We start from the raw sequence: 26,244 nt of genomic DNA on the forward strand, positions 1-26,244 counted from the left end.
AGTCCCTTGAGAATCAAGGCCACCTGGAAGCCAGGGAATTCTCAGGAGATGTCTGGCAACCTAGAGAATGGCAACCTGCCTAAGGAGATAAAAAGCAGTAAAATCACCCCCAGAAAAGATTTCCCAACAGTTATGCCACTATCCCCCTGTTCCCAAACTCTGTACCTAAGGTACCCTCAGGCACCACAGCAAATTTGTAGACAATCCACAGGATGTTTAAATTTTTGAGGGAAGTAAATTATAATGCTTGACCTCTGTCAGACACCACATGGCCTACTAGCACTAGATAGTTCTCAGTTTCAGCATGAAATCACACTTCATCCCTTTCAATGACATCATGTCTTTGCAAAACGGGATTTGGGGCAGTTGCTATGATAAAAAGAAAGCATAGTACACAAAAATCAATATAGAACAGGGATCAATATCCAATCCAAGGTCTGAGAAGTTGTACATTGCCCAACAGTCACATACATCTCAGTAGTAAGTCACCATGGTTATTTAAGAATGAAACAAATATACTTTTCTTTCAATTTATGTGTATTATTTTTTTCAAATGGCTACTACATTATTAGGACTAATTACTTATTACGTTTTTTGGAACTATCAACTTAATGAGCAGATCTATTACATGTTTTGTGTGGCCTAAGGGCACCATTGAAAAAATTAGTGAGACATTAGGGTACTGTGAGCCAAGAAAGTTTGGGAACCTCTGCACTACACAGTCCTTGTATTTTATATAAGGGAGAGAAGAACAAGGATTGTGAGGAGCATATACCCAGTGGAACCGGAGCTTCATTCAGTCATAATAATAAAAGGCTAATATGCAAATGGTCGTCATGCCATGACATGTAACGACTTATCAGCAGGGACCTGAGGCTGCGTGGTGCCTGGCCGGGCCGGGGGACCTCAGGCCGCGCCCCCCACCTGGTGGGGCTTGACGGGGGAAACTCAGACCATGCCCCCACCCTGGCACCGGGCCAGGGGACCTGAGGCTGCGCCCCCTCCCCGCCCCCACCGCCCGGCAGGACTTGACAAGGGACCTGAGGCTGCACCCCCTACTCAGCAGGGCTTGACGGGGGACCTGAGGCTGCGCTCCCCCCCGCCCGACAGGGCTTGACAGGGGTGGGGCTGGCTGGGTCTGGGTCTCGCCCAATGGGGTTGGGCCGGCTGAGTCTGGGTCTCCTGCGATTTTGAAGCACATGCGGGTGGGCGGGGACTTGACTCTGGGTCCCACTGTGCGCCCCAGACTCTGACAGGAGGGAGATTTTCATATACATTTTACTAATTTTCTTTCATCTCTGACACTTCTATTATAGAGAAAGGGCAAATAGCAATATTAAAATATTTCCTCTAATTAATTATCTTTTAATGTGCATGAATTTCATGCACCGGGCCACTGGTCAAGTATAAACCAACAACTGACACAGAGTGACGTTTCTCACATTACATTTAAAGAAGCCACTTCCAAATATCAAACATTACCATGGATGTTAAAAACACACACACACATAATAAATGTAGACCCTTTCATCTTCAGCCTGGAGGATGAATGGTCCAATTTGCAGACAGTTGAAGAAAATGTTAACTCAATGGGTGAAGGATGCAAAGACAGAGACAAGAGGGAAACTCAATGATTTAATTGGGCCGGTTTAATTCCAGTAAGAAATCACAGAAAAATCCAATTGCAGGTCAAGGCCATGACGCCTGCAGTGCTAAGGCAGACCACAGATAAGCCTGATGCTCTTTGGCACCATAGGGAGATGTGTAACTTCAAAACTTTCAAGCTTGAGATGGAAGGAAAAAATAACTGAGAGGAGAGTTTGGTTCAAAAGACAGTAAGGTTGTTAGGTTGCAACCTGTTTTACTTATGGCCAGAAAGAGCATCCGGCCCACCTACTAAAATTAGCTAGCCCTACCCATGAACTTGGGAACACAAACATGTGGAAAGAGACAGGGAAAGAAAGGTCACTCTGTCTGAAGGTGCAAATTACACATCTGAAGACCCTCTAGGGGAAATTTAGAGGCCCAGCGTCTCACTTTCTTAATAGTCAGATAGTCTGAACCTTCAAATTGTAACCCCCAGGCTTAGGGAACAAGCCTGGACACTTGGCAGGCTTATTTAATGAGGGAAGACAGAGGGCTCATGAGCAGCAGAAATGACAGAGCCTCGTGAGATGACTTGATCCAGAGAGAGGTATGGGGATAGCAACTGGTGACATCAAGATCGGGCTCCTCCTGCTTGGGGGTTGGTGCCTGCACATGCAGGGGATAAGGCCAATCAATAAGGACTGCTGTAGGACTTACACCTAGTCCCTCTCTCCTGCTGCCCCTTATTTAGTTTCTGCAGATACCCTGGGTGTTGAATGGACCTTTTATTGCTTTCCTTGGCTGACCTTTTCCCACTTTACCTTCTTGGCCTTTATCTACCTCACTTGTCCCTGGCCCCTTGCTGTCCAAAATCTGGCTTTGGGGTGCACTCTTGACCTGGCTTCCCTTTCTTGTTTTCACTCTTGGTCATTCTATAAACTTTAAGAGCTCCCTGGCCTTTAAACCTTGCTTGTGTTTCCTTAATCCCGGTTTCTCATCCCCTGCCCAGCTTCCAAAAGAATACTCATATCTAAAGACAGAGTGGCAAAAGAGGGAGTGCGGTGGGGGAGGGTCTAAGAAACAGAACAGGATATAGTCCTGGGGGCTTAGTCTCCACAGGAAGAAGCACTCGGAGGGTCACCCTCCCTGCCAAGCTCTTCACCAAGCCAAATGTGGTAAAGGAGAAATCAATGAAAGTTAAAACTCCCTCTAATCGGGAAAGAAAAGATCTGGCAGGGCTAACCAAGACGAATATCTCTGGGGGAAAAGATGTGCCAAATATCCAATTTAAAGAAGTTGGAGGCTCTGAGAAAATTCAAACAAAACTTTTCTCCTTTCAAAAATCTTCTTTACAGACCAGGAGAGAAAACAAATCGTGTTTAAGAGTAGTTGTTATATATAGATTATGGCTACCCCAAAATTGTTGACTGCACTTTCTTGGGAAGCTCATAAATATTTGGCCGGTCCTATAAAAGTAAGAACTAAGGATACAGTAACTTGCTCAGAATTTATCCTGTGCAGCTAACCCAGAGACCGGCAGGACTAGGGGTTTGTCATTGCTGGATTTCTGAAGGCTAGCAACAGATGTCAATCCGTGGCAATTTCCTATCCTGTGTGAGAAAGGGGACACACCCCCACCCTAAGGCATTTTCTCCCAGTGAGTGGAGATATGCAGAGGAGGACCTTCTCCTAAGTACATTCTCAAGGAGACCCCATAGACTTCCAAAATGACTTGGAGATTGAAGGAACTTCAGCAATCATCCACTTCAGCACCTTTGCTTTACAGTGAAGGAACTCAGGCCCAGAGAGGTGTGGTGGCCTGCCCAAGATCACAGAAGCCAGCACAGAGCTGAGCACAGGACACAAGGCTCCCAGCTCCGGACTGGGGATGTGCCCCTTTGTACCACACTGCAGCCATGGCTGAGCCACAGACAGCCCAACAGACTTGAGAAGGTTTCTACTGACATCCAAAGCAGGGCAGACTTCCACTGATCATATATATTATTGGGGAGTCCTCCCCCCACTAAAAAAAAAAAAGACAATCATATACAAGTTTCCTTTTAAGGGCTGAGCAAGTGCCTGGAAAATCCAGCCCCAACTACAGCACACACATAACAGACAAGGCAAGGGGCTGCAGAAGTCAACCCCGAAGGAGAGGATGACAAACGCAGGGTTAAAAGTCCTGACACCTGGAGAGATAAATTGCCTCCTTTGTTTTTAACCTCCACAAAGGCTGTCCAGGAATTAGCGAGGCTCAGGCTATTGAAGCTACTATATGGGGAGATCAAACTGAATCCAACAGCCCAGAAATGGAAAAGTCCCAGCCAACAAAGCCTCAGGAGTGCCCATAGTGAGGGTCCTGGAAGGAATGAGTAAAACATGTACCTCGATGCAGAGCCATTTAAATGTATAAGAACTGAAGAAACGTCTTAGCATGGGAAAAAATGGCACCACCTCTCTCTCCCCCTGGAGTGCTTGACAGAGTCCTAAAGGGATTGCCCTTCTGCTCTGCTCTAAAGAGATTCAGGGTTGGATTTCTTGCCACCTCTGTCATCAGGTTCTGGCAAATCTAGGGTTCTATGGGCCTAGGACCTCTGGGAAACCTAAGGTAGCACATTATGACACATTTCAGCCACAGGTCTGTCAGAGAGGACCTCATCTGGGGAGCTAGCTGCCTTGGTCTTTCTCACAGGGAAAACTAAACCCTAAGGGGGAAATCACAAATATGCTTATTTAACACCTAGCATAATGCTACCTGCAATAATTGGGGGGCGGGGGGAAGCTGAAAAAAAGTTTCAGAGAATTACCCCTATGCCTAACAAATCAAATAAATACTTCAAAACAAACTAGGTAGAACAGAGTGAATGGCTGTCAGAGCTTAGAAACTGGGCCAGGGTAGAGAGAAGAAATTAGATGACCTGCTTTTGGATTTAAGAGACATGGGTGACATCAGGAACAGGGAACAAGAAACATTCTGGCTAACAACAGTTAGCAGACTTCTGTGAACCCCGCACCCCTCCAGCAGTCCACTTATCCTGGTTCAATAACCAGATATTACAATCAGATTCTGTGAGAACTGCAAAGAAGTCAATTACATAACCAAGTGTGCCCTCTGCTAGAAGTGATGCCTTGCGGACTCTGTTGGGAAATGCTAAATATCACTTCTATTATCGACTTATATTAAAGTTTTTGGCCAATGGAATTCAAATACTCCCACCCCAAAAGTAATTGTTACACCAGATAACGTGAAAGTTTTCCATTTTACCCTTCGGGGTGAGGAATTCACCAATCTTCTTCTTAAAGTTCCAACGGTCCTGAAGGCTGGATGAGCTAAGATATTTGCCATAACCCCACTAATTAAAGAGCTAAATTCAACTAGACCAGTGGTCGGCAAACTCATTAGTCAACAGAGCCAAATATCAACAGTACAACGATTGAAATTTCTTTTGAGAGCCAAATTTTTTTAACTTAAACTTCTTCTAACGCCACTTCTTCAAAATAGACTCATCCAGGCCGTGGTATTTTGTGGAAGAGCCACACTCAAGGGGCCAAAGAGCCGCAGTTTGCCGACCATGAAACTAGACTACAGACAGTAAGCTCCTAGAGAAACCTTGGTTGGAACTACTGATGATCATAACCCACGAAGTTGAACTTAAAGTTAGTAAATGCTAATCAGGACTTCCAGAACTCCCGGTTAGAGGGAAAGAATACATAACCATTCTCAGGAAGACTACCACACAGCTCACACAGCTTCTACTGCCAAGATACAAATTAGTTCATCGGTGGACTATAGAGCCTAGACCACCCTGCTGTACACAGGTCAGCGGACCAATGATTCCAACTGTAAGAAATACCGTCTGAGTGTTCCTGGTCTGGAGTCAGGCACAATGTGGTAAGGCTGACTGTCTGGGCAGCATGAAGCTAGGGGCTACTTGCTAGGGAAAGGCCTGAAGGTCCATTCTGAGAGCCCACCAGAGCCTGCAGGGAAGCATCAGCAATCTGGAGCTAAAAGGAAAAGAAGCCAGTGCTTCCTGAAGCTTTCAGAGCAGGCAGGTGGAGAAGGATAGTCAGCATGCTCTCCATTTGCTTCCAGAGGCTTCTGCAACCTTGTAAATAAGCAGCAACAGGAAGATGGGACATAGAAGTGGAAGTGGTAAAACAGCCGATGCTGAAAAGACGCAAGTCTTAAATGCAGCCATCTCTATCCAGCCTCAAGTTTTCCTGTTACCTAGGAACAGTCACAAGGCATGCTGGGAAGAGTAGCCAAAGTATCCAGGTGCACGCTCTGTGGGTTATCTAGGCCAATTCTTGACCCAAGCCTGACATTACTCGTCTATCTGAGATTGCATTTGGCTAGAGGCCCAGGGATTTCCCTGTTTCCTACATGGCAGACATTCTCCCTGGGAAGGGGGAAAATTAATTTGACATAAGCAATCAATCCCACTGGAATGTTTGTGAACACCGAGCCAAGCAGAAATGGATCCTAAAGGGAGTGCTTCTGGGAGGTGATGGGAATTTTAATGCTGAAAAATGATACTGTGTCAAGAACCCAGTATGATGGACGAAGCACACATGTTTGCATCTAAAGCATAAGCAACATTACACACATGCACACAAGCACATATATGCACGCACAGGCATGCACACTTGCCATCCTCATGGGAAAAGAGGTTTGGGTATATAATTGTCCATCCTTTAGTCACTCTGTCTATATTTTATATTCAAAATGTTTAAAGAGGTTGAAGAATAGAGCAGAGCTAAACCCTTTACAGTAGAAAGCTAAAGTAGCTTGTGAAATGTTTCTGACTCCAGTGCGATTCTTATGGTGCCAGTCTTGGCAAAAGCACCCTTTACCCACAACCCTAGTAAAAAAAAACTGGAGATTACCTGAGACATCACCTCTCCTTCAACCCCCACTAATGACTAGATGTGAAATCCTGTAGACTCCACTGCCATCACATTTGTTGTTATCAACTGTCTTTCAGCAGTTTTCCAAGTCGAATTCTTATCTCCAATTTTACCCCTTCCAACACCACATTGTCCTTTCTAGATTACTAGTATAATTTTCATTCCATCACTTCAATTCTTTAAAACTCCCCACTACTTACAGAATAAAATCCAAATCCTGGGTTTTGAAAATCTGAGATCTCACAATCATCTCCTGTCTCTCTCACCCTACAATCTCTAATTTGCTATGATCGCCCACAACTCTCTGCCTTTGCCCGCCCTCCTCTCTCTGCCAGCAATGCCCCTCCCTGCCTATAACCCCGGATAATGAACTCACCTTCCAAAAGCCATTCAAGTATCTCCTACTCTATGACTACCAACACATTTGCCAAACTGGGCTTCCCTACTCCCTCATGTATGTCTCTGCATTCCACTACTGGAGTTATTTCATATACCTGGAATGCTTTCATGTACTTTAAAAAAATATAATTGTTTCCCTCTATCAAAAGGTGAGTTCTCTGAAGGTCTAAAAAATGTGAGGGAAAGGAGATGGGGTTCTGGGTAGAAGGAAATGTAGAAGTCAGCCAAGATAGCTGCTTAATTACCCATGTCTCCTTTGGAGATGATGTGCAGGCTGGGTTTTCACATGCCCTAGGACATTGAAGATTTTTGGATTGCTTTCACCATCTTCTCTATCTGACTCAAAATAAGAAACATTCAAGGACATGAACTGGCAGGAAGATCAATAAGTGAGTCCTCCCTGTGCTTTGGGAGAGCTGGCAGAGCAGCTCCGATGGAGCCCCAATGAAGGCATTATCTGGGGTGTTCAGGCACATCCCTAATTACTGACTTGGGATGCAAAGGAACAGGCAAGGAAGTGTAGTCCTTTCAACACAGGCCCAGAAACCGCAGAAACTTGGCCCTTCTTCCAAAATAGTCTAAGGGCCAAAACAGTTTGAAGCCACTGCTGACCATCAAGATGATTCTTCTAAAGGGAATCAGAGCCTGTCTTCACCAAGCAAGGATGCGGGGTCACTCTACGAGCTCTGGCATCAGGGGGTCTAACCAATCAGTGTCATACTGCAAAGACAGAAGGCCTCAAAATGATGGAAAGTCTGTGCAGCCCACTGACCACCTGGTTTCTAGCCCTGCTTTACTCTTGTCCAGTTACCTCAGAATGTTCTAGGTAGAAAATGCACTCAAGACCACCTAGCTCAAGTCTCTCGTTGGCCTCAGAGAGGGATTTGACCAAGCTTATCAATAACAATGCTGTTCTCCCTACGCCCAGCCCACTGCTCTTTCCACTTGAACCCAACCATCTGGCACCATCATTTACCTGCTTCTTGATTTCTGCTTTGTACTTTCCTGACTTGTCTGGTTTGCCTTTCTCCCAGTTTCCACCGCCTTCATAGGGAATAGTGTTCCCCTTTTACCTGGTCTAGTTAGAAATACTGCTCACAGCTACTGAGGCTATTTGAGCCCCAGAGCCCTGGTGTGAGATAGTGTGTAAAATACAGAATTTTTTCCTGTGTAAAAAGAGGTGAAAGAATTTAGGTTAAACACAACAGCAGCCCGGCTGGTGTGGCTCACTGGTTGAACATGGACCTGTGAATCAGGAGGTCATGGTCGATTCCTGGTTGGGGCACATGACCAGGTTTCAGGCTCAATCCCCAGTGTGGGGTGTGCAGAAGGCAGCCAATCTATGATTCTCTCTCATCACTGATGTTTCTATCTCTCTCCTCTCCCTTCTTCTCTGAAATCAATAAAAATATATTTTTAAACAACAGCAAACAGAACTCCACCACAGAAAAAGCAGAGCAATTGCCCTAAGCTGGACTTCATTTATCTATTTACTTTTTATTGATTTAAATTTATCTTATTTGCCCTAACTGGTTTGGCTCAGTGGATAGAGCATCGGCCTGCGGACTGAAAGGTCCCAGGTTTGATTCCGGTCAAAGGCACGTACCTTGGTTGCGGGCACATCCCCAGTAGGAGGTGTGCAAGAGGCAGCTGATTGATGTTTCTCTCCCATCAATGTTTCTAACTCTCTATCCCTCTCCCTTCCTCTCTGTAAAAACTCAATAAAATATATATTTTTTTAATTTATCTTATTTACCATGACCTTTCTATCGAATATATAGAAATATTCCTGAAAACCTAGACTGATGTTAAAGGAATTAGCTTTATTTGGAAAAAGGAAAACTTGCTGGAACTGCTCATTTTAGGAAGCTAAGGAGAGACTTGGGAAGCAGTTCTTAGCAGGATAAGGGGGAAACCAGGTCCATTCAAGGCCTCTAACTCAAACGTCAGTCACATTTGCCAGACCTAAACGACGACCTCTCTGAAAGCAGGATTCAGCAGTTCAGCTCTGTGTGACATTCATTACCACCCCATGGCTCTCCTAAGACTAGGAGCTCCTTGAAGACAGGGACTGTGCCATACTCCCCTCTGTACCACAGTGCATGGGATATAAGAAGTGCTCTCTGGAAGATCAACAATGCCCCATTTGCATGTTTATATGCACATAAACATACATGTATATAAATGGAATTCCAATGAAGGCAATCTTAGAAACCCCATTTCTAAACCTTTGTCCCCCAAAATTATTGTTTTAACTAAGGTACTACTTTTTAAAACACAATGTACTTTTCTCTTTTGCATGTCCTTACATATATTTAACCTCTCTCATCTATTTGCCTCAGAGACGTTTAGGATAGTTATGGTAGCAGGTAAAGAGAAAGTGTCAATGCTCAGCTGTCGACACTCAAGATATTTTTAGTATGCAGCTTGAATTCTCAAGCTCCCATTAACATATTAAGATCCAGACTGGGTGAACTTGACCACTGAGAGTATTCAGTATGCGACAAAAGGGAGATTCTTGCCATGAGTGAAGAAGGGAAAGCCCTGTCCTTACAGCATCAGGGGAACTTGGGAAATTTTCAGTCTAGGAGATCAGATACCAGGGTCTCATGCTCCTCCTATATACCCACCTCAAGGCCCAACCAGGGTTTGATGAATGGGGAGGGCAGCTTTAAGATATAATATCCCAATAGGTGTGATGGCACCTGAGAACCCTGAGGCCACTCCTGAGGAGGTTGTGGGCCTCTAAGAACATGCCTATCATCCAATCATGTCCCACGATCCACATGGTGCAAAGGTTAGGAAATGAAAACACAGCACTGGCCAAAGTGGGCATCTAGCTGGGTGGGCCAAATGCATAGTTTCTTCCTTCTCACAATTGGTACTGAGTGAGCTGATGATAGTACTCAGAGATGCTCAGAGAGTCGGTGGCCAGTCAAAGGCCTAGGGGTCAGGACTAAGAGGCTGCAATGTGCAGGGACTTTGACTCATAGGCAAATAGTCAGGACATGAGTATTAGTACTGGGGATCAGCACACTATTCTCCAAAATCAAGACAGGTCTAGCTACACCTTTGCAAACAGCAGTACAAGAATCAGACCAGCCCCCATGAAGTAAAGGGAAATCCAGCCATCATACCACAGCTCTAAGCCCCTCACCCCACCACTACCACCACAAGTTCATGTGTGACCTCTATGCAGACCCCATTCTGAAGAGAAGTGGGAGACACGAGAAAATCTGAGTGACTGAGAAATTTACCTGAAAGATACAGTCATCCAAAAAGACTGATCCAGAAAAAAAAAAAAAAACCTGATATACTATACACTAGCCAAGTTGGGGTGAGGGTTTTTGAGAAAGATGAGTTTCACATTAGTAAATTATAAAAGCAACATTTCCTTTGCATGTCTGCGTAGTAAGAAGTAAGTGGGCAACTGAGCTCCACTGTCACCCATCAGAGAAAATCCTCAGCCTTTCTGGGAAGTTAGAAGAGCCACTCTTTCACTCTCGTACACACAACTCTTTCCCAAAAGCAAATGGAAGTTATCATGAAATGCTTCACTCCATCCCTAGTGCTGCCAATTTCCTACCAGACATGAAAAAATGTACAGCCCTCAAACACAGCTCAGGCGGTCACTTCCATCTGAGTCCCCTAAGCTCAGCTTTCAACCACAACTCAAAACCAAGGGAGACCCCAGAGAAAGGCAGCGACAAAAACTCTTTTCATTTCGTCAGCAATTGTTTGTCCAAAGCATTTTCCTTCCATTACCACACTTTATCTCATACTCTTCTTATGAGGTATGGCAGGGCAAGGATGTTTACCTCGTTCTTCAGATGAGGAAAAAGAGAGGTCCCATCTGTAAAAGCAGACATGTTAACTGGCTCGGCCAAGTCACAGAGCTAATTAGTGGTGGGTAGAATTGGAAACCAAGGTGTCCTGAATCACATCCTTGGATTATTCTAGCCAAATACAGACTTATGGCTTTTGCACACTCAACCTAAAGCGCTTCCATACCTGTGGTATTGGAATTAACTTTCACTTAAGCCCACAGAACACATGTGGCTTTTTTTTGGCTAATTGTGACTGCAAATCTGGCTCCTTAGGTCACTTAAAGACACACAGCAAAAGAAGCCTAGAATGGCCTCTATCATTTATTTAAACATCACTAACAAAAGCATCCTTAAACATTACACAAAAAGTTATCCTCCAAAGAACAGGAACTGGCTGTACTCCCTCTCTCCTAAGGATAAAAGCAGAGGAAACATCCTGAACCTACAGTGTCCCACATCACCTTTGAAAAGGATCAAATAATAGGTGGCCCTTCTTGCTACTCTTTGGACCAAATAATGTCCCAGAACAAACACTAGTGCACAGAAAAGCTGGGTTATAAATATCCATCATTAGGAGAATGGTTAAATAAAATATAGCACATCCCCACAACAGAATGTAACACAACTCAAATCAAAGGAGGTACTGACATGGAAAAATGCCCGTGATTATAAATTGATAAAAGCAAGTTGCAGAAAAATGGGTATAGCATCATTTCTTTTTGTTAAATAAGAAAGAAAGCCACACATTTGGATAAACATGTACATGCAACAGGTACATATATCTGTTGACTTTTTCTTAACATCAGGAAGGGGGGAGAAAGAGCATTCACTTTGGACCACAGATCCTGCACTTACGTTTTGTGTAAATATTTTGTTTAACAATAAGTACCAATGGCTTTACCCCTCCTCTGCCTTCCTACATTATTCCCATATAAAGATCACTTGGCTGCCGAAACCGGTTTGGCTCAGTGGATAGAGTGTCAGCCTGTGGACTGAAGGGTCCCAGGTTCGATTCCGGTCAGGGGCATGTGCCTTAGTTGCGGGCACATCCCCAGTGGCGGGTGTGCAGAAGGCAGCTGATTGATGTTTCTCTCTCATCAATGTTTCTAACTCTCTATCTCTCTCCCTTCCTCTCTGTGGAAAATCAATAAAATATATATTTTTTAAAAAAGATCACTTGGCTTATGAATGTCTTAGTTTGCTCAATAGAAATGTGTATACTGGTGTATCATACATTTAAATTAATTGGGAAAAGTGGCTTCAATTTAGAAAATGTCAATACTCCTCCCCCAATTTGTCTTTCAACTCAACTCAATGGTCAAAATACAAACTATGGACCAAGGGAGCTTGTACACATAGAAAATAAGACCAGAAGGAAATATCTCAAACACACAAGGGTTCTCTCTGGGTGATGGAATCACAGTGGCTTTTCTATCCTTTATATTTGGTCATATTTTCCAAATGCTCTACAGTGAGCCAGCATTAATTTTATAATTAAAAACTTCAGGATTAAAAATGAATGTTCTATGAAAGTATACTGAGAATTGAATCTAAGTGAAACCTGTTGACCACTTACTTAAATTAAATTATCTTTTAGCTTATAGACAACAAATACACATTAAATAAATGAATGAATGAGTAAACCTCCCTTTCTGATTGATCTCCCATTAACCAATTTATATAAGTTCCCCCTTCCCAATGCAACAAGACCATAAACTCTTCAGAAGCAAGAAGCATTTGTTACCCATCTTTAGCAGCCCCCTCAGTATCTGGCATAATACTAGGCACATGGCAGACACTCACTCAATATTGATTAGTTGGTCCATTTGTATATTTGAACCTTCCTGTATGGGTTTTTCTGAAATAAGAGTACATCTTTACTTTTCCAGTGCCTATGAAATATATGAGTATTTGTAAGCAAATGATAAAAGGGGTCCCCCTCTAATTTACCAGAATCAACAAGAGTTGTGCACTATATTTCACAGTCAGTATTGATTTCAAAGGTCTTTTTGTTTAAGGTAGAATTGCCTGTCCACAACAACAACAACAACAAAAAAACATTTCCTTAGCACAATGTTTCATTATAAAACTCCCAAATGGCTTACACACGAATAAATGGCTCTTTAAAAAAATCAAGCCAACAAATACTAATCAAGCAAGTATTTTCTTCAAGGCACTGACCTGGCTATCAAGAAGAATACAGACAAGTCCAAACCAAAAGTGCGTGCAGCCTACTTGGGGAAACCAGACGTGACCATTTTCCAAAGTAGGGCCTCCAATAGGCCTTTGATCCATCAATGTTCAGTAAGGTTTTAGGAAGAGGCTGGCATCCAAACAACTCTAGCGCACATCTCATCTCCCCCATGGAAATCTTGGCAGAGTTAACACCCTAGCACTCAAGAGTCTACTGTTTCTACCTCCTCTCCAGAGCCTCCACGGCTGAGCAAGATTCAGAAGCCTGCATACCTGGCCCAATCTGAACTCAACCAGACAGATCATTCTTTTATGCATTCCTCACTCATTCTCCAGAGAATGGATCCAGTCTGTCTCCTCTCTTTTCAGATTCTCAGCATCCCTCAGTCCATCATATGACCTTGGCTCCCATTCACAGAGAAGACTAAAATCAGCTCAATAAAAGTTCTAGCATCAGACCTGAACACTACCTGATCTTTTCCTGCAGCCACAGAGAAAGAACTGTCCCTCCATCCCAGAGATAACCTCTGTGTCTGGGAATCCCATCCTTTTCTGACTTTGAGGAAGCTAGAGCTCACCGTTACCCTGCCCACACACATACCACCTTCTAACACCTTCAGTCTCTACACCACTGCCTCCTCCAATGACTTTTTCACACATTCAAATATTTTTCTCTCTCTGGAAAATAAAAAAAAATTCACTGGACCTGATGACTTTTTAAAAATTATTATTAAAGTATAATTTGTGTACACAAAATTGCACATATTAGTCTACAGCTCACTGACACTTCACAAACAGAACACACTTCTGGTCAACAAACAGGACATTGCCAGTACTCTCAAAATTTCCTTTCAATCACCACTTTATATTTCTCCTTATTTTTATTGCCAAGCTTCTTGAACCGTGGTCTGTCTTCAATTTCACCACCTCCTCATCTATTTCAGCCTAAGTAACTCCTCTTGAGTGAATTCTCCCCACACCCATCCAGATGAGGTTGTCGATCCTTGATCCTCTTATGGCACTTAATATATTACATTGCAATCATTTGCTTTATGTGTCAGGCAATCCAACTAGACTGTTTTGTGGAAAATATTATTTTTAACTTGTTTGTGTACCCCCCAGTGCCTGGCACTTAGTATGTGCACAGCTTGTGTTTGACACTTGAATGAATGAGTGCAGGAATAAATAAAGAGATCCACTCACTGAAATCTAGCACTCTGCTGAATTTGATCAGTTCTTTGTCCAGTTTTCATCAAAAGTAATAATGATATTTAGCTATCAAAACTCAGTGGTTGGGATCAGAAAGAATGACTAGAAAGTTGTACTGTTCCAATGTTTGGTTAAGCACTCTCTTTACATCCAAGTATCTGAGCCTGTTATGTGCCAGTGCACTGGGGTACAGAGAAGGGACTTAATATCTTGCACCTACCCTCGAAATTAAAGCTGTGACATCACTCCCAATGGTGTTCTGTCCTTCCACGGCCACACACCAACGTGGAGTCCTGCCAATCTTTTTCTTAACTGTTCCTGAAGCTACTCCTCCCTCTCCCCACAGTCTCCTTTCCAGGACAGTAAAAAGTCTCAGTCAGGAATCCCCCAGGAGCCCCAGACCCCACCTCCTAGCCCCCTTTTGTCATATCCAATTAACCATCTGCCAGTCTCCGGGGTCTCCTTCTAGGCCTACAGTCCAGCTGCCAACTCAGTACTGTTTCCCCACCCCACCCCACCCCCACCCATAGATGCTCATTGTTCCTGGGCTGCAGGGTAAGAGTGTAAAAGATGGAGAATTTTAGCCATATTCCCAGTCCCTGCCTGCCATGGCCTGGAATAGCTATAACTACAAGCTTAAAATCATACCCATACCTATCTCTATGCTGTTACAGATGGAAGGAAGAACTGGAGGGAGGGAGGGAGGGAGGATAGGTAGGTTGGGGAGAGAAGGGGGAAACATGCTATTGAAACATCATAATTTTCATGATTTGGAAAACAGACTCATCTATCTAGTAATATGGTTATATTACATATGTTACAAATATATTACATATATTACAAAATAATCATTACTAGTAATAAAATTGCATTTCTATTACTATTTACAATATGAACATAACTATAACAATATACAATATATCTACAAACATCCAGCGATCCTGAGAGGTAAGGATTTTTTTTTTACCCATTTTACAAATGAGAAAATTGAAGGTCAGAGAGGTTGTAACTTGCACAAGGTCATACAGCTAGTAAGTTCCTACTCTGTTTTAACACTGATTCTGGGGCTGAGCTACATCTAAGGAAACTCCCACCTCCTTCTACTCTAAGAAACAGAAGCCCAGTCCCCCACAGCCCACCTTTCAATAATAGCAGCCCTCAGATTCCTACTCCCCACCCCTCTGGAGGGCTGCATCAGGTCTCTGAGAAGCCTTTAATGAAATGGGGCTTTTAACTTAATGAAAGTTCTTGGGTTTGTCCCTCAAAGGAGAGTGGAGAGTCCAGTCAGAGGGAGTGCTTTAGGGCCAACAGAATCGGAGTGCTCTTGTGTGAGGTGTTCGTCTTCATGAAGAAGCACGGGTAAGAGGCTCTTCCATAATCTCTATGCTTCCTCTTTCTTCTAGGACTTCTAGAGGCATTGAGAAAACTCTGGAAATTCAAGAGCAGGTCCCATCCCAGGGAGATCCAGTACCTGACAGCCAGGCATGGACCTTTCCCCAAGAAGCAGCCCCCAATATCTTTGTGCCTGAGTCCCCCCGCCCCCTCTCTCCTTCCCCACTCACCATCCACCCCACTAACTTGCCTTTGGGACTCACACTCTGTTCAGGTGATTCTGCAGGTGGGACTATATAGCCTACAGCAGATCCTACCTTGACCTACAAAAGAAAAACACCAGCATTTCTAAAAGGATTGCTAATTTGGGATCTCCTAGACTTCTTCCCATCTTTTCTGTTCACTGGCCTTCTAGGATGGCAAGCCAACCCCGCTCACCCATTTTACATCTGCCCTCAGCTCACACCACCCTCCTTAAGCACGGCACCACTAGCCTCTGAATCTCCAAACCAGCTGATACGCTCTCTGCTGGGACCTTTGATCAGGCACATTGTGCCCTCAGCTGAGGCCCTTGACAGCCAGCTACTTTACTAAGGTCCACCTTCTCCCAGTCTCCTTCTCTAGCCCAAAGCTCACCCTGCAGCTGACATTGAAATCCACTCCTCCAGGCTCAGTGAGGACTTTCCTCCATCAATTCCTCCTCTCTTTCCTGAATATTCATTCTTTCCCTCATGCCTGCCTTCTCCTTCCTCCCCACCCCTAGGTATTCACATATCTTCCCCACCTAAAAAAAGCCTTCCCTCAATTCTGCTACCCATCTCCAACTACCTTACTATTTTTAACCTTCCCTTCACAGCCAAACCTTTCCAAAGAGTCATCTATATGCACTCCCACCACTTCCTCCCCATCCTCTCCTTTCCCATTCCCCTCGCAATTTGGATTCCAACTCCCATACATAATTTCAAAGGTTACCAATCTCCCATCGTCCAGAACCAAGGAGGTTTGCTCAGTCCCGAGCTCCCTCCACCTCTCTGCAGCTTTAGGCCCTGTTGAAAACCTGTTTTTCTGCAAGCACTGCTCTCTCCTGGTTTTCCTCCAGCCTTTTACTTGAGTCTATAGCTCTGTCCTTGGCCCTCAGCCCTTAAGTCTATATATGCTTTTCATGTATTATCTCATCTATTCGGATAATCTAGCCACAACTTCTTAAGGATATCTCTCAAATCTACTTTCCCGGCTCTGGCCTCCCTCCAAAGCTCCCAACTCTCTCCGTTATCCACCTACGGAATCAACACCTCCCTTAGCTATTTCACTGACACCTGAAATGCAACATGTCCCAAAGTAAATTCCCAAATCCTTTCTCTCCTCCTGCCTCCCCACAGCTGCTTGTCCTCTTCCTAACTCCTTGTTTTCATTTAGGGTATCTACATTCCTTCCCTCCCCGCCCACCCCCCACCCCCCCGCCAGTCATCCAGGCTCTAAGCTTTGGAGTAATCTTTGATTCCTGCCTTTTCCTTGACATGTCTACATCCAAGTTGCCAAGTCCTATAAACTCTACCTCCACAAGGTCCCTCATATCCATCCCCTCCTCTCCATTTCCACTGTGGCATCTCAAGTTCAGACCCTCCTTACCTATCACAGTGGTCTCCCAATCCAGCCCTGGCCAGCAGCACCTCTCCCATTCTAATCAATAGAACTGCCAGATTTATCTTCCTGACCATGTCATCACCCATTCAGAAACTTTTAGTGTCTCCCAAAAGCAAACTGCAGAAAAGACCAAACTCCTTGGCCTGTGACTCAAAGCCCTTTATAATCTAGGAGCCCAGTAAATGTTTGATAAATGAAGCAATCAGTCAACCTGATCCTCACTCCCTTATGAATTTTATCTCCCTTTAATCCTCCACCTGTATTCTGAGTCACATAAACTGGACCTCTTACTACCCCAAATATGCCATGAGAGTCCGCACCTCCTTCTAACATGGGTCGAACCTGGAAACACAATACTTTCTGTCTTTCCCATCCAAATCCTACCCCTCCTTCAAGTCTCAGCTTAAGAAGTAACCACTTCCTCAAGAACGCAGCTCAACTACAACTTTTCACTCCTACTTGTGTATCCCTCATGTCCATATTTTCTAGCTAATGTCCAGCTCCCTTCTAATAATGCCATGGGACAGAAGGGGAGGAGACAAAGCTAATTCAACAGTTTTCTTCTTTACTTCTCTGAATTAATTCCTCTGTCCTACCAGCTGATTCTTTCTGTTCCCTCACTCCTCAGCAGACACGATTTCAAGCAGCTCTACTGATCCAACAGCTCTGTGGCTGTCAATCATTTCCTAGGTATTTTGCTGCCATTCACACACAAAAGAGTGGCAGGAGAAGTCTGAACTGCATGCCGACAGAGAAGGAGCAGGAAGGGCTGATTCACTGCACCCACCTGAGGCTTGGCAGAAGACATAACTCCGTTCTTGCTGGGCACCTCCAGATGGCATGGGGCCATGTGCCAGAGCCTGGGGGCTGGCTTTTTTATACTGTTGCAGAGGAGAGGAGAGGAGTGCCCGGAAACAAAACTGAGAAGGATTGCTCTCTTCCTGGGCTGGAAAGGTCCCATGGAAGTCAGATTAAATAAGATAATACTTGTCAGAAGAGGCACTTAGAGTAATAGAACATTCAATTTGGAAGGAACTATCCACATATATTTGGATAGAACTGTACAACGTATAAAGACCGTTCACACACACTATCTTATTTGAGTCTCTCAATAGTCCTGTTGGGAGTATGGGGGTATTGTCCTCATCTTACAAAGATGTTAAAGTCACTTGCCCAAGTCATTCAGATAAGTAGAGAGCAAAGGGGAGTGTTCATCTCCTGCTCTCTTGCCTAACCTTCTAAGCTTACTTCATGGGCTTCTTTTTTCTCTTTTTCCTATTCCTTAAATCCAAGTGCTCCCTGAGGGGATACATTTATATCCATTTCCCTTCCTGCTCTATATTTTTTCTTTTAATGATTTTATACACTCCCATAGCATAGTACACGGCTGCAGTAGGCACTCGATAAATATTTGTCAAACAAATCATTAAACGATTGAATGAAAGAACTGAGGCCCAAACCCTAGCCTTCTGATTCCACAGACAAGCTCCTTGTACTCCATCAGCTTGCCTCTCTGGCATCCTCTCCCACCCCATGTCAAAAGCCCTGCACAGCACCCCTTCCAGAGATACCCCAGCCTTGGTGCTATCACATTCACTCAATAACTAAAACAGCAGGAACAACAAAGACTAGGATTGCAAGTGTGTCAGAAACCGCTAGATGCTTTTTACACATTGTTTTCCCTCTTAATCCTCTCAATTATTATCAAATTGTTATCAAAACAAAACTGAGACGGATTGCTCTCTTCCTGTAAAATTATTATTAGTCCAGTTTTTCAGAAGACTGAGGTTGTGAGGGATTAAATAATTTACCCAGGATTCCATCCTTAGTTAGTGCTGAGTCTATCTTACACAACAAAGCCCGTGATCTCTGGTATACAGGGTTTCTCAGCCTCAGCACTATTAACATTTTGGGGCTAGATAATTCTTTATTGTCCTGTGCACTATAAGATGATTAGCAATACCCTAGACCTCTACCCACTAGATGTCAGTAGCAACCCCCCTCCCTGAATTATAACATCGGAAAAAAAAATGTCTCCAGACATTTACAATGGTTCCCTGGGGGATAAAATTGTCCCCAGTTGAGAATCACTGGACTATACCCTACTGACTATTTCCACAAGTAAACAATCTGCCAAGTTCCAGAACCAGAAAGAACACTGAAAAGTAAAAATGTTCATTCTCCAACATCTAAAAAGGACCTCTACTTCACCTGTTCTAATGTTTTGTTTTGATATTTACAGTCAGTAGACTTTTCTTACTTCTAACTTAATTTCTTTCTGTAGTTTCAGTTTATTCCAAGACCTATTTCATCCCACAAAAGTTGACTGAATACAACTAGACAGAATGTACCAATAATAAAGTTATTGATGTTTGGTAGCATAAGGAAGAAGCAAAGCCCCCCAAATCTTATGGAGATGTGCCTGGGTGTCACTGATACGTTCTAACATAGAAATAACCGATGTGAATGCAACATTAGAAATATTAACAACTTTCCCTCTCCAGAACAACAAAGTCCTCTCGCTACTCCCCACATGTTCCTGGAAAATTGTGTGACTAAAAGCCCAATTCATGATGAGTAGAAGTAGAAGAGAATCAAGAAGGAACAATAAACACTTAATTACGCATCATGTTTACATTCTGGATCACCCAGCACAATGTCAAAAAAAGGTGTTTTCTATTGCTGCAGAAGAGCACTCAGGATGTAAGAGACCCCTCCCCTTTAGGTGCCTGGCAATGCACAGCCAGGGTGGTCATATTTAGTCGAAGAATTGCACACAAACATAGGTTGTTATTCCCAAACCTCCCTTCTCTATGATCTGAACATGATGATGTCCAGTTCCTCCGTCTAAATAGGATGGGGCTATCATCTGAGAGAAAAGTTTAAAGAATCGTACAGTGAATACCAATATACCATCACCTAGATTCAACAACTGTTCATATATTGCCATGTTTGCTTTATCTATATTGGGGGAGGAGATATATCAATCACAAGCTTTTTAAAGGTTCTTTTTCCTTACCTCCAAAGAACAAAGAATTTCAATAGTAGAAATCAACCCTACATGTATGAAAGGGCAAAAAAACAACAATATACCACCACTGATGAAATGAGAAAATGAGTATAGACAAGTCAGTGTTTCAGGAACTTGGAGGCGAGGATTGCTCTTCTGAGTGGCAAAAGCTCCCAGAAGAAGGTGGGGCTCAAGTTTTAAAGAATGAGTTGGATTTTTGTTGTTGTTAATCCTCACCTAAGGATATTTTTCCATTGGTTTTTAGAGAGAATGGAAGGGAGAGGGAAATACAGAGAGAAACATCAATGTAATTGGTTGCCTCCCGCACGCACCCCAACCAGGGCCAGGGATGTATGTGCCCTTGACCAGGATCAAACCCAGGAGCCTTCAGTCCACAGGCCAACGCTCCACTGAGCCAAACTGGCTAGGGCAGGATTTGGAGAATGGGGGTGCCAGGGTGGATGATTCAAGGAGAACATGAATCAAGATGCCCTTGGATAGTGAGAAAAGCAGTCAGGCTGGAGCTGAGCTGTAAGAACTTGACCCTAAAGGCACTGGGGAGTTATTGTAGGTCCAGAGACCAAGCAGTAATGTGATGCAAGTAGTGTAATCTACTTTGTGAAGTACAATCTGCCTGCAGGTTGGCAATTTGAAGGGGGGCGGGGGCGATCAGTTTCCAAGGGACAAGAATGAAGGCCACTACATGAGTCCATGATTGGCATGATGGGTCCTGGCCTAGGGAAGAGGCCCTGCAGATGGACAACTGGGCTAACTATGAAAGACAATTCAATCGGGCTTGTCAGAGGAGAGATTCCTCACAGACTATAAGTAACAAGGAAAGAAGCAAAGCCTCCAAAATCTTACGGAGATGCGCCTGGATGTCATCGATACGTTCTAAAATACACTAATATAGAAACAGCTGATGTAAATGCAATATTAGAAATATTAACAACTTTCCCTCTCCAGAACAACAAAGTCCTCTTGCTACTCCCCACAAGTTTCTGGGAGCTAGTCTGGGGAGTTATCAAGACATACACAGCTGATTTTGAGGCTGGCCGAAGTCCAAGTGACAGCAAACACTCCAGCTAAAAATGTCTGGATTCACAGGACAAAGCTCAACAGAAAGACAGAGGTGGAAGATATTTCCACATCATTCTGTTTTCATTTATCTTCTTGTTTTACCCTTGAATCTTAAAGAAATAGTTTTCTCCTATGTCACCAAAGCTAAGTTCTTACATTTGTTAGAAAACCCACTCTTACTTCACCTCTTCAGGTATCTAACTCAACAATCAATCTCACATCTTCAGTTTGTCCTATCCACAAGCTTGCTCCCTTCCACCTCCAAACCTGTTCTGACTCTGAAACACACACACACACACACACACACACACACACACACACACACACACTGCTCTTCTTGATACTAACATCCCTTATGATGAGCATACAATCTCTTTTTCCTTTCACGGATAAACTCTGCAAGTAACTGCTTTCTACCCACCATCCCAAGTCCCTATTCTAAATTCCTCTTTTAATACTATACTCCCAAGAGCTCCCAGTGGCCTTCTTTTTATCACATCCAGTGACATCCAGTTGCTCCTGCGTTCCTCCTACTCAATATGTCTGTAGCCTGTCATCACATCAAAACCCATGCTGACTTTCTGGGGTCCCCAGGATCAAGTCTCCTTTGCTGTCACTTCCTAAATAAGGGTTTCTCCCCAATTTCTTGACGCAGAAAGTTTCCACACCTACATTGCCAACTCTAACCTCTGCCTATGCTCCTGTCTTGAGGCCACATTTCCCAAAAACAACTCCACTTGGATGTCCCTCAATCACCTCCAATTATCCACATGTGAAGCTAACATCACTACCTGCAAAACCAGCTCCTGTCTTCAACCAGACCACGTCAGTAGGGACACTGTCAGTCCTCTGCAATGCCAGCCCAGCTACTTCTGCTTCTTCATGGGCTTAATTTTCTTTTCCCCCTATAGCTAGTTTGTCAACAAATCCCCACATTTCCACCTTTGAAAATGTCTCTGTGTTGTTCCTGATTCCCCATCCTTTTGCCACCAAGCCTCCGGCGCCGCCCACCCCACCCCCGGGTCTGGATCACTTTTGCATCTCCCTGGATTCTCTCTCTCTTCTCCACTTCATCAGTAATATTACCTCCAGGTTAAACTTTCCAAATATCACTTTCTTCAGGATATGCCCTTGCTCAAGAACCTAAATGACTCCCTACTGACCCTGAATCAAATCCAGACACTTCTCTTGGGCTCCCAAGGCTCTTCCTATCTGGCCTTGCCCTACTTACCAATCCTGTTTCCTCTTCCTCCCCAAACTACACCTTCCGTTCGGCCAGCCAGAAATCCTCAGTGTCAATGCCCCAACCTCCCTGTGCCCACGCTGCTCTTCCCACTCCCCATCCACAGCCCTCCCCAAGGGTAATCCTCAGTTCCACTCCTCTGCGGTTCTGTCAACTTTTTATCTTATAGCACCATAATGTTTAGCAATTAATTATTCTCTGAGAAGTAACTGTCAAACACCTTTTTTAAAGTTCTTCAAGGGCAGAAAGCACTTTGAATATTTTGTTAGTATTCCACAGCATCCTGGACAGCAAAAGGCTTCTAGGAGTTGAAAAATCCTCGTTGGCTGTCTATTCCATTTCGTTCCTATTCCCAGTTCTGAGTTTCCATATTTCCCCTTCTCTGCCTCATAACCATGATCAATAAAATTAATGAGACACACTTTCCCAGGTTGGAACAGAGAATTCCCAGGTAGTTGATAAGGAGTCCACCAGTCTGTAAGAATAGTGTGCTGGGGTGGTGTCTGTGTGTCTCCACATGCATGCAGGGAAGTAAGATTTAAGAATTCTAGCTTAATCAGTTGGTCGAGAGAACTGAAATACCAAAATAATTGGAAGATGACAAGTAAGGGACCAAAATGATAGAATACTTTGAAACATGCCTGATTAGAGGCACAGTATGCCATAGTTTTGACAAAGCAATTGCCAGTCTGGTCTTAGTGCATGCAAAATTTTCCACCAAAAAGAAGGAGGTAATCCTGGCACTGGGGCCTTTGGAGAATTTGTTTGAAGGTTTTCCCAGTTGTTCAGTTGAATAAATTCATAATGTCCTGATTACCAGGTGTAGTGCTATGTCCCATAGACAGGGGAATCAGAAGGAAAAAGGTTAAGAAATATGGCCTTTTCCAGGCTCAAGAATCCCCAGCAAAAGCCCAGGCTAAAGATTGGGAAGGGTAAGATCAAGAAGCCAGCACAGAGGGCCAGCCTGCACTCCCTTTTGGAACTTGTTACAGGTAACCAGTCATTTCCAGCCATAGGCATTAAGGTTTTCACATTTCTCTGATTCTAAGAGCACATCAGACCTAGCCCCCCTTCAACAAGGCCGCACAAGGAGGAAAGAATATCCCTAACAGGAGTCCCCAGGAGTCTGCTATTCACTCTGTGATTTGAGCCTGGGATAGACAATGTAAGCTCCGTGTTGTGTTTTGAAAGGCCCTGGGAAAAGTAACACATTGGACCATTAGAGGCCATTAACACCATTAACACTGTGTGAATTCATTTGTCAGAAATTAGCAAGCCTCCAGAAACTAAGCTCCGCTCCAAGGGCCTGGGACAGAGAATAGACAGGAACCAGTGTTTAGGTGGTTGGAAAGGGAAAGGAGGAGTGAACGCCAAAAAATAAAAAGAAAAAGTGGGAAGGCTCCCACTTCAAGAGTTTTCCTCAAGCTAAGAAAAGTCAGACTTTTGCCCCAGATGGGAGGCAAGAGGGTTCAGGAAGACCCCCTGGTGAATGTTTTCTGGTATCATTTAGCTCACAGAAATCGGACCCTAGATGGCAGGCTACAAACTCAAGTCAAGTCTGAGATGATGGCTCCCTACATGCACTTTAGAATCCATGCTTTGGTTCCCAGGGGGAGAGGGGAGAGAGGGAGAGAGGGAGGGAGGGAGGGAGGGAGGGAGGGAGGGAGAGAGAGAGAGAGAGAGAGAGAGAGAGAGAGAGAGAGAGAGAGAGAATATGAATGAATATGAATGTGTGTGTAGAATCCACCTCTGGGGGAAAGGAAGGAGGGAGAGAGGCAAGGCTGATCCCTAGGAAGCAGGATAGGGTAACAGGGGCTCCCTCTGCTTTCCCCCGTCCTGGCATCTGCTCCTGTACTCCAGCATTTTCCTTTCCAGACCCACTAGAAAATGAACATATGGGCCAATCAAGTCTTGACTTCTAAAGCCACAAGCCTCCCCAACAAAGCACTCCTAGAGATGACCTCCAGGGCCAGGCAGTGAGGTTAGGAAACAGATGGATGTGCAGAGAGCTTCAGAGCTATCCTGATCCCTGACCTCTAATCCAACTTACTGAAGGAGAGGGCAGAAGCGCCAGTCCCCATAACTTACTGGACTCCGTGGGACAAAGATTCCAGACAAAATGGTTCCAGACATGGGAGATGGGGAGCTCTATCTCCCGAGTTGGTGGAAGCCACAGGTAAAAGGGACTTGGGGAATCCCTAGCCATCAGAAAAACAGGGCCACAGGTGGTGGGGAAATGAGGGCGGTAGGTGTCTGTTCTGGGAAGGGACTCTGTAGCCAAGGAACAGGAGAAGCTATAGGCCTGGGGGATGGGAGATGGCGAGGCTGCAAACGCTGGGAAGACGAATCTGGGGGCTTTACAACCCACGGGCAAGCAAAGATCCAGTGGGTGTGTATGAGGACGACGCTAACTCACACTTCCAGGAATGAGTGGTTCTTATGAAAAGCTTATCTCTTTCCAGAACTGGAAGAGAGGAGGACAAGGAGGAGGTCCGAGGCGCCCACCGCCCTCCCAACACGATCTGCCTCTCAAGTCTAAGACGCTGGCTCCCCGCACACACCCGGCTTGACCGTCCTGGGTCCGCCCCGCTCCTGCCTGTCAGTCTGCAGCCTTCGTGACTCCGGGTCCCCACGGCCCTCTTTGCCCATCGGGACCCCGGGCCCCTGGACGGGAAGGGGTGCCAGCCCAGGGCGGCCGGAGCCGGGCTGACAGGCGCTGGGAGAAGGGGGACCGACCGAGGGAGGGGCCGGGGACGCCGGGAGCCCGAGCGGCGCGCTGCAAAGTGATCCCCCATCGCCCCATCCCCGCGCTCCGGGGAAGGCAGCCGAGGGCACCGCCTCCCGCTTCCCCACCACAGACTCCCGCAAGTGGGGTGGACACCGAGGGGCGCCGCGCTCCCAGCCCCCACTCACCCCCCGAAACGCTACCAGCATTGCCATCACAACAGGAATCTCGGCAACTCCAGCCCGGACGACGAGGGGGGCTGCTCCCCGACATGCACACCGCAGCAACAGCCCTGCTTCCCCAAACTTGTCCGAGACGCGGCGTCCGAGGCAGCGGCCCTGCCCCCGGCCGCCCGCGCCCTGCCCAGCCTACCTGTCCGGAAAAAGGCGTCCACGTCCGAGTCGGCTGCTCCTCCTTCCTCCGCCGCCCCCTCCGGGGGGTTCATGACTGGGGGAGGGCGTCCGCGAGCAGCCGGGGGCCGGCGAAGCCCGGGGCCGAGGGCTGCCCGGAGCCGGGTGGGCGGAGGGCGCGGGGCGCAGCGGCTGCGGCCGCAGACCCGTTGGGCTCCGGGCTCCGGGGGCTGGAGGCTGGGCGGCGGGGCTGGGGCAGGGAGCGCCGAGCCTCCCTCAAGCGGAGGCGCGCGGCGGGCTGGGGGCGCCTGCCGCCGGCTCCCCCATGGTCCCCCTCCCCGGGGGCGCTGGCCGCCTGCTGTCTGCCGGGGCCGGGCCCGGGCCGGGGTCCGGGCTGCCTGGGCGCCCGCTCCTGCTCGGCGGCGGCAGCTGGCTCTCCTCCTCGCCCGTCTGCCTGTCTCTATTGTTCAGCCCTGCTCGGCTCTCCTCTTTATTTTTCCTCCTCCCTCCCGCCCTCCCTGTCTCTCTACCTCCTCCCTCCCGCGCTCGCTCGCCCGCTCTCTGGCTCCCCCTCTGGCTCCCGCCGCCGCCGCCGCCTGCCAGCTCCTCCCCCGGCTCCCGCTCCCCAGTCCCGGCCAACAATGACCGGGCAGCGCCGAGCTCCGCTGAGGCTCCGGCCCGGGCCGGGGCTGGCCGCGGACCCCCGGCGGCGCGGTCGCCTCCTCGCCCCGCGGCCC

General features: G+C 45.8%; 1 protein-coding gene across 4 annotated transcripts in view; it reads right to left on the reverse strand.

Moving 5' to 3' along the window:
* The window catches only part of LOC307096987 (kalirin), a 473,518-nt gene extending 447,537 nt beyond the window's left edge, over window positions 1–25,981 (reverse strand). For all 4 annotated transcript variants that reach the window (XM_079766806.1, XM_079766805.1, XM_079766804.1 and 1 more), the window contains exon 1: window positions 25,530–25,981. In XM_079766806.1, coding sequence (XP_079622932.1) covers window positions 25,530–25,602 — 73 coding nt within the window. In that variant the 5' untranslated portion in view covers window positions 25,603–25,981. The remainder of the gene's footprint in view (window positions 1–25,529) is intronic.
* Between the last annotated feature and the right edge of the window lie 263 nt (window positions 25,982–26,244).

Source organism: Cnephaeus nilssonii (genome assembly GCF_951640355.1).
Source record: "Cnephaeus nilssonii genome assembly, chromosome: 3".
Taxonomy (NCBI): Eukaryota; Metazoa; Chordata; class Mammalia; order Chiroptera; family Vespertilionidae; genus Cnephaeus; species Cnephaeus nilssonii.